The sequence below is a fragment of the Myxine glutinosa genome, chromosome 9 (genome assembly GCF_964187855.1).
Source record: "Myxine glutinosa chromosome 9, kmMyxGlut1.1, whole genome shotgun sequence".
Classification (NCBI taxonomy): Eukaryota; Metazoa; Chordata; class Myxini; order Myxiniformes; family Myxinidae; genus Myxine; species Myxine glutinosa.
The window spans coordinates 52234695-52244338 of NC_136269.1; the positions used below are offsets into that span (position 1 = coordinate 52234695).

General features: G+C 43.1%; 1 protein-coding gene across 3 annotated transcripts in view; it reads right to left on the reverse strand.

Moving 5' to 3' along the window:
• Positions 1-1123, reverse strand: part of LOC137435388 (glypican-5) — a 91332-nt gene extending 90209 nt beyond the window's left edge. Inside the window, exon 1 of one of the 3 annotated variants that reach the window (XR_013624530.1) lies at positions 744-1123. Coding sequence is in view for 2 of the 3 variants with exons in the window: in XM_068129137.2 (XP_067985238.2) it covers positions 744-939 (196 nt within the window). In the remaining variant the exon portion in view is untranslated. The remainder of the gene's footprint in view (positions 1-743) is intronic. The other 2 variants (XM_068129137.2, XM_068129135.2) reach the window with 2 other exon arrangements.
• Between the last annotated feature and the right edge of the window lie 8521 nt (positions 1124-9644).

The window sequence follows — 9644 nt, forward strand, 5'->3', positions numbered from 1 at the left end:
CAAGCGGTCCACCAGGTTTCGTCCAAATCCGTCAACAACATTTTGAAATATCCTACTATGGATCGTTTTTGGCCCTATCTCCCAATAGTGAAGAATCACTTGAAAAATTCTAGTAGCCGGATCCGAATCCGGATGTTCACCAAAATCTAATCATTTCGCCCTTGTCACATACGCCACATCTCCGCCAAATTTCATCCGAATCCGTCCATAACCTTTTGAGATATTGTGTTCAAAAACAGACAGACAGACAGGGGTGAAAACATAACCTCCACCCACCTTTGGTGGCGGAGGTGATGATGATGCCATCAGTCCTGTGCTATGGCGGCCAATTTGCTTGGACGCCTATGATCACTGCTCGCAATTCTAGTTATTATCATTATTTTAAATCCATTACAGTCACATTGTTGGACAAAGACGTCCAAGACTCAGATTTGTGTAGATTTATTGTTTGATGTAAATCGTTAATGACCCGTAGAATGAGGCTGCAGATACTAGATAGACAACTTACATTCATGGAACATGAAGGAAATGCATGTTTGACTTTGATTAAATTACGATATTGGTGCAGTGGCCAATCAGCAAAAAGGATATACAGTATATATATATATATATATATACATACATACATATACATACAATTATGGTAGAGTCGTGGCACACAATGGCCTGCTCTTTTCAAAAGGTACTGCGGGGTTTGTAGCATCCATAATCAATATACCAGGTATGTAATTTTACAATCGCACCTTGCTCGGGTGTATCCGGGACCCACGCGGCCGGTCCGATGTTCCTGAGCTGGAAGGCCGATCGGACCTCCTGGCAGCTCCTCCCCGCACCCGCCGCATGCGCCGGACCCGCGGCCGCACCGAACGCCACGGCCAACAGGAGCACCATGCGAGGCCCGGCTCCGAGCTCGCGAGTCCGGCCGCGACATCCCGCCATGCTGGTCCCCGGTCGGCGCGCGAAGATCGGTTCGGGGCTCCGCGGGCCCTCCTCGAGTGTCCCTGCCGAGCCCGCGGGGCGGGACGTTCGCCCGTCCGTCTCGTGGTCCCAGCCTCGCGGGCGCTGTTCCCGCCCCATTCGCTCGTAGCCCTGGTGGCGCGGCTGCCCATTCGGACGAAACCCGATCGCCCTTCAGCAGGTGCACATCCAGGTGTGTTGACAGTGGAAGAGTTATAACTTATAACCTTCCCTCCCATATACAACCAACCCTCAACTCCGCAGCGAACAGGGTAAACACCGCGTTTAAATCCACGTGCAATTATCGAGTCGCTGTTTGCGCAATTATACATATCTGTGCACATAGTACAAACCCTATAATAACATAATGCTTTATACAACTTCATCTACTCATTTAATCAATGCTCTACGTCTATGGTCTTCATTTGCATAATCATTAACGACGCAAGACACCAAATTGGGACAAATTAAATAAACAGCGAGTGTGTTGCATCCTCGAACTTTAAACTATTTTTGACAAAACTTTGAAATGTCACGCACCACGGTCGTCATGCACTCCACCGTCGAGAAAATGGTGTTAAATCGTGGAACGTTGCATATGATGAGCAGAATGCAGGTGAGTAAGCGATCAGTCTCAAAAAGTTATCCTCGGCGAGCAGAGGCGAGTGATCACATGTAAGGGCAAGAAACCTCAATAAGTCAAAAAGTTGTTTGATATAATAAATTCACAGAAGTTTATTTGTCAACTTACAACCAAAGTAATCATGAACACAGAAGTAGAGTATATGACATTAGAGACCAAAAAAAACTAGATGGCATTCATAGAATACTTACCCTGTGCAGTCAACTTGGTGCGAGCCAAGCCAACTCCTCTGTTTTTGAACGTTTTTTGTTGATCCAATATGGCTGACAGACCACGTGAGATATTACATCATAAATTTATATTCTATAATATAATTGTTGCGAAGATCACGCTCAAGAAATTTCAAACTGATCAGACCAAGCGTTGTCTCTGTCGAATTATGACGTCATAATTAAGAAACCAATGACGTCATTGTTAATAACACTTATTTCCCATGCAGATGATGAGCCACGTTTAAATTTTTTCCATGGAGCAGTTTTGGAGATATACAGGTGCAACGTTTTTCGGTTTTCCAAGATGGCGCCCATACCACATGACCAATGATGTCATAATTATCATTAAAATATTCTACAGGAGGAGGCGCTCATATGGTGAAAATGTGTCAATACCACCAAGAATTGCAGAGAAAAAAAATTCATACCGATCGAATAAAGCATTGTACTTGTCGAATTATGACGTCATAATTAAGGTACTGATGAAATCATCATTAACATATCTTATTCCCCAAAGGGACTACTTGACAATGAGCCATTATTCAATTTTTTCCATGGAGCGGTTTCGGAGATATAGAGGTGTAACATTTTTCAATTTTTCCAAGAGGGCACCTGTACCACATGACCTATGATGTCATAATTATCATTAAAACTTATACGGGAGGAGTTGCTCCTATGTTACAAATTTCGTGTCCATCGGACTAACAGTTGCAGAGGGCATTTTTTTTTCATACTGATCAGATCAAGCGTTGTACTTGATCAAGCGTTGTACTCCTTGTCGTTGTACTTGTAACATAATGAAGACACCGATGACATCATCAACATATCTTATTCACCATTGGGAGTACTTGACAATGAACCCTGTTTAAACTTTTTCCATTGAGCGGTTTGGGAGATGTAGAGGTGTAACGCTTTTCCAAGATGGCATCCATACACGTGACCTACGACGTCATAAGTATGAATAAAAAAATTATACAGGCGGAGGCTCTCCTATGGTAAAATTATGTCAATCGGACCAACGGTTGCAGAGAAAATAATTTTTTCAAATGCAGACACGCATGCCACACTTGTACATCCATGCGCGTACGGACGCCACCGAATGCCTAACCCTGTTTTGGCTTCGCGAGCGCAGGGTAACAACACAAATCAATACAGAACACGATTTAAATAATGCACAGTGCCTTCAGAAAGTATTCACACCCCTCGACCTTTTCACGTTTTGTTGTGTTACAACCTGAATTTAAAATGGATTAAATTGAGATTTCTTTTGTCACTGATCTCCACAAAATACCCCATAATGACAAAGTTAAACCACGATTTTGTAAACATGTTTACAAATTTATTGAAAATGAAATCCAATTTTTTTTAATTTACACAAGTATTGAACCCTGGGTCAATACTTCGTGGAAGAGCCTTTGACAGCGATTACAGCTTTTAGTATTCTTTGGTATGTCTATCAGCTTTGCGCATCTGGATTTGGGAAGTTTCTCCCATTCTTCCTGGCAGATTTGCTCAAGCTCTGTCAAGTTGGATGGAGAGCATGGGTGAACAGCAATCTTCAATTCTTTCAACAGATTCTCAATGGGATTCAAGTCTGGGCTTTGGCTGGGCCACTCAAGGTCTTTCACGTTATTGGTGGAAGCCATTCCATGGTTACTTTGGCTGTACATTTGGGATCATTGTCTTTTGCACTCTGAAGCAAGTTATCCTCAAGGATTTGCCTGTATTTGGCTCCATTAATTGATCCCTCTATCCTTACAAGTCTCCCATTCCCTGCTGCTAAAAAGCATCCCCATAGCATGATGCTGCCACCACCATGCTTCACGATAGAGATAGTGTTAGTTGGGTGATGAGCTGTGCTCGGTTTCTGCCAGACATAGCGCTTTGCATTCAGGCCAGAATTCAATTTTAATCTTATCAGACTACACAACAGAATATTTTTCCTCATGTTCTCAGTCACGTGCCTTTTTGCAAACTCCAGGCGTTCTGTCACATACCTTTTTCTCAGGAATAGCTTCTGTCGGCCACTGTCTCATAACACCTACATTTGTGAAGGGCTGCAGAAACTGTTGTCTTTCCGGCAGGTTCTTCCATCTCAGCCAAGGGACTCTGTAGTTACCCTGCGCTCGCGACGCGAAAAGCGAGGTTAAGCATTCAGTTGCGTACGTGTGCCGTGTGCCATATGTCTGCATTTTAAAAATTCATTTTCTCGGCAACCGTTGGTCAAATTGACACGAACTTTTACCATTGAAGCGCCTCCGCCTGTATAAATTTTTTATTCATAATTATGATGCCATATGTCACGTGGTATGGACGCCATCTTGGAAAAGCGTTACACCTCAACCTCAATTGGAGGTCCTCAATGCCAAACAGGAAATTAGAGCTGTCTCCCTCAACATATCACGTGCCTTCGATACGATCTGGCACCCCGCTCTGCTCACCAAACGCTCCTCCTTTGGTATGCATGGAAATCTCCACGCATGGCTGGCGGACTTCCTCTCTAGTCGTAGTCAACGCATGGCCCTGAATGGGTTTCTCTCATCTCCTCTTCCTGTTCAGGCTGGAGTTCCCCAAGGCAGTGTTCTGGGCCCTGTGCTTTTTCTGGTCTTCATCAATGATCTCTCTGACTCTCTTGAAAATCCTCTCTATCTCTTTGCTGATGACTCCACTCTCTGCCGCTCCATTCCTCATCCCTCAGATCGGCAGTCTGCAGCCTCCTCACTCTCTGCAGCCATGGACAAAATCACAGACTGGGCAAACAAGTGGAACATGTCTTTCAATCCTGACAAATCTCACACTCTTACGATGTCTCTCCGAAAAGACCGACTGGACAACCCTCCCATCTACTTTCTGAATCATCCTCTCCAAGAAGTTCTGTCACTCAAGCTTTTGGGTCTCACTATCTGCCATGATCTTTCCTGGGAAAACCACATTTCCAAGCTGGCCTCCAAAGCCAGTCGCCGACTGGGCATCCTCCGTCGTGCGGTCCTTCCTTGGCATACCTGAGCTCCTCACCACATACAAGGCTTTCATCCGCAGCTCAATGGAGTACTGCTCTCCCCCCTGGGCTGGTGCTCCTGCCTCACATCTAGCTCGTCTTCACGCTGTTGAACCCAAAGCGTTCAGAATCATTGGAATCTCCCGCGATGACGCTATCTCCGAGGGCCTTTCACTTACTCACCGCAGGCAGGTTGGTGGTCTTTCCGTCTTCTACCGACTCTTCTCCGGCCTTGCTCCCCCAGCTCTCTCTGGGCTCTGTCCCCCAAATATTCCTACAGGTCGCACAAGATCTGCCTGCAACCCTCTAATGGTTAAACTGCCAAAATCAAGACTCTCTGCTCACCTTCACTCCTCTTTTCTCCCGCCTCTGGAACAAACTCCCTCACTCTCTTCAATCCCACTCCTCCCTCCAGGTCTTTAAAACGGCTGTTCACCACCATCTCTTATCTCCCCCAATCCAAAACCTTGATCTTTTCTACCCCCGCTAATTTCACCCCAAATCCACTTTTTTGAGGTGACTTTTGACTTCTTTCCTGGAAGTCCTTGTGTCCTTGTGTTTTATACCTATCCTGCCTCCCCCCAGGCCCTCTCCCTCCCACACATCTCCTGATGTCCCTGCTCTCAAATGTTGTGTTTGTGTGCTTCCTCCCCTTCTCTCCCCATCTTGTCGACTGCTCCCCTTTTTATATACTTTGTTTGCTTGTTTGTTTGATAAATGTTAGCTCTTTCACGAGCCTCGACTCTGTATACAAAAAAAACAAAAAACAAAAAAACCTCTATATCTCCCAAACAGCTCAATGGAAAAAATTGGAACATGGCTCATTGTCAAGTACTCACAATGGGGAATAAGATCTGTTGATGGTGATGTCATCAGTGCCTTAATTATGACGTTATAATTCGAGAAGTACAACGCTTGATCTGATCAGTATGAATAAAACAAAAATTCCTGTGCAACTATTAGTCCGATGGACACGAAATTTTCGGAATATGTGCAGCTCCTGTATAATTTTTTAAATGATAATTATAACATCATAGGTCACTTGGTACAGATGCCATCTTGGAAAAAAATAGAAAAAAGGTGCACCTCTATATCTCCGAAACCACTCCATGGAAAAAATTGAAACATGGCTTGTCAAGTACTGACCTTGGGGAATAAGATGTCAATGATGATACCATCGGTGCCTCCGTTACGGCATCATAATTCGACAAGTACAACTTATCCGACCATTGTGATTTTTTTTTCTTCTCAGCGACTGTTGATCTGATGGACACGAAATTTTCACCATAGGAGCACTTCCTCCTGTAGAATATTTTAATGACAATCATGACGTCATAGGTCGTGCGGTACAGGCGCCATCTTGGAAAAACCGAAAAATGTTGCACCTCTATATCTCCAAAACCGCTGCATGGAAAAAAATTGAAACATGGCTCATCTATCTATAATTCCAGCAATCTCTGTGTGTCTGTGTGTCTGTGTGTTTGTCTGTGACCGCTGTTTCTCGACAACCACGGGTCCGATATATTTGAAACTTGCCAGGTATATTGCTGGGGACCCGAGGATGTGCCTTTTCAAGGTTTGAAATTAATCGGACAAGTACTTACCGAGCTATGTCCAAAAAACGCTTCAACCAATCAGAGAGCAGCGAGCTATCACGTGTGCCGAACGTGGCGATCAGACTCTGCCTCGGACGGCACATTTGAGAGCGTATTCATTTATTTCACGTTGGAAAACTATGTTGCCGTTAAACTATGTTTTAAAACGAATTCAAACTGCGATTAAATTAAAACGATTCATCGTAACTGCGATTTGCGAACTTCCGGACAGTGAAGACTTCACTTCCGGCAGCCAATCACAGAACGCTTTTTTGCGTAGGCGTGGCCGATGTGAGAGCGAGCGGAGCTGAGCGCGTTACGAGCTGACCGCCATTACGGTTCGTAATTCGATTTCTTATGCGCATTATTTCTCCCAATTCAGTCAGAGCGAAGGGCGGAAGCGAAGAGCGTTGTTTTTTTTGTTTACGGGCGTACGGGCGGGGTAGAGCGTACGGGTAGCGTTTTTTTTTTTTTTTGGCAAGGAACGGGCACCCACTACGGGCATGCCCTAGTTGTAAAGAACTCTATATGGGGAATAGGTGTTTTTAACGATGACGTCATTGGTGCCATAATTATGACGTCATAATTCGACAGGGACAATGCTTAGTCTGATCAGTTTGAAATATATTGAGCGTGAGCAATGCAACAATTATATTAGACAATATAAATTGATGATGTCATCGCTCACGTGGTCTGGCAGCCATATTGGATCAAAGAAAAAGAAAAGTAAAAAAACAGATGACTTGGCTCGCAACAAGTTGACTGTGCAGGGTAAGTATTCCATGAATACCATCCAGTTCTGTAGAGTGGTCATTGGGTTCTTTTTCACTTCTCTGACCGAGGTCCTTATTGCCCGGTTGCTCAATTGGTCAGACGGCCAACTATAGGAAGAGTCTGGGTAGTTCCACATTTTCTAATGATGGAGCTTACTGTGTTCTTGGAAACTTTCAACACTATAAATTGTTTTATACCCTTCCCCAGATATATGCCTCCTCACAATTATCTCTGACTTCTACGGACAGTTCCTTGGACGTCATGGTAGAGATACAGCTCTGAGATGCACTATCAACTGTGTAGAAAGGTGTGTTTCTTTCTATATCATGTCCAATCAATTGAATTAGCCACACATGGACTCCAATCAAATTGTAGAGACATCTCAAGGATGAACAAAGGAAATTGGATGTACCTGAGCTCAATTTGGAATATCATATCAAAGGGGTTGAATACTTATCATTGACTCGAGACATTTCAGTTTTTCATTTTTATTTATTTTGTAAAAATTTCTAAAAATAAAATTCCACTTTGACATTATGCGGTTTTATGTGCAGATCAGTGACACAAAAAATTCCATTTTAAATTCAGGGTGGAAGACAACATCATCTACCCTTTGCCCCCCTCGTATACACTAGAACTTTCTACCCTGGTTCTTCGTTCTTCCACAAGCCTCGGCAGTCTTAAAAAAAAAAATGACCATTTGGCAAGATCTGAAGAAGTGGATTACACACTTGAAGGTGACTTCACAAAATCTACCATGAGTTTAGATCTTGTTCACAAAATGAATGTGGACAGGAAAGCCCCATTTCCATCCAGTTTCGAAGGGCGGCATGCTCCATGATACAGCACCACCTCCCGATACCACTGCGTAGTTGAAAGTTACCAATTGGCACATTCATTTATCTCCAACGGACAATCAAAGTTCGATGAACGATACAATCCAAAGTAGGGTATTTTGGTTTTCAATAACCAACTATACATAATTAGCACATAAATATGTCTACTAATATTTAATACCTGCACACCGATAGTGGGATGCAGGTTGGTGTGGATCAATTCTCAACTCCTCCATTGTGTGAACCATTCCGTACATATAGCGCCACCATGTGCTCAAAGAGGAGTCATTCTAGCAAAGCCAAGATAAACAGCAAATACAGCAAAGTCGCCATTTTGATCCTTTGCAATGAGATACTCGTGCAATACCTGGAGAACTCATTTGGACGGAAATGACGAGCGTTAGAATCTTCCCGCAAAAATAACGATTCCATGGATACAGATCGCGGCCCTAGAAAGGTCTTGTCGCTTTGACACCCACGGGTTTGGATAGTTCTAGTTCCAACAAACAAAATATCATTTTATTACAACCAATCTGAACAGGGCTGTCCTGTAAGACCTCACGAGGCCACGAAGACAACCATTTCGACCACGAGGGGAGGGCATGACACTTGCTTTAGCTGGTCTAGTTAGAGGTTTGGGGGAGAGAGGTAAGCAAGCTAACCATGCCTCCCTGCCATATAACTCCTCACGGCCCTAACCATAAACCACAGGAACAATTGGTACACTTTTTTTTTTTCTTCCGGCAATGAAAACAAAGTCGTCTCTACAGTATTCCTCCAATATTTTTTTATATTTTTGAGCAGCAGCTTCTTACGTGGTATGCACATAAGGTTGACACTGCAAAAGGGAGAGTTAGGAGATTGTATTTATTTATCAATCAGAACAATGCGACTGTGTCGCCAATATGCATCCGCATAGTCCCACAACATCGTTCACTGTCCTAAAAATAAACAAGTTTGATTTAAATCCCTTTAGCTGTTCTCAGGTATCACATTTTTACCAGACATGACAGGTTTCACATCGATTGGTGAAGCGGTTTCATAAAAGGATTTTTTTTAAATATCGGCTTTCAAGCTAATATGGCTGCCATACCACATGACCTTTAAAATGTACACTCTGCATATGTATGGGTAGGGGCTCACGTTTGTGAAGTTTCGTGTTGATCGGATAAGGTTCGTTTTTCTATCCAAGATGGCTGCCAAACCACGTGAACTACAACATCATTGTCAATCTATATGCAACAATCCTGTTAGATGATATTTGTAAAATTTCGCATCGATAGGGTAAGCGGTTTCATAGATATAATTATTTAATATTTTCCTTCAATCCAATATGGCTGCCAATCCATGTGACCTATGATGTCATAAATTTAATATTTCAATACAAATGGGTTATAGATCATGAGCATGCAATTTCAGATTTTTAGGATAAGGAATTCAATGAAAACATTTTTGTCTGGTATACCACTTCACCTGTCATCATTATCAAGCTTTTGTTCCCCATTGGGAGTACTTGACAATGTGCCAAGTTTCAAAAAATTACCGATAATTTTTTTTTAAATTATTTGCTTTTCATCCAAGATGACTGCCATACCACGTGACCTATGACGTCACAATTATAAAAACATT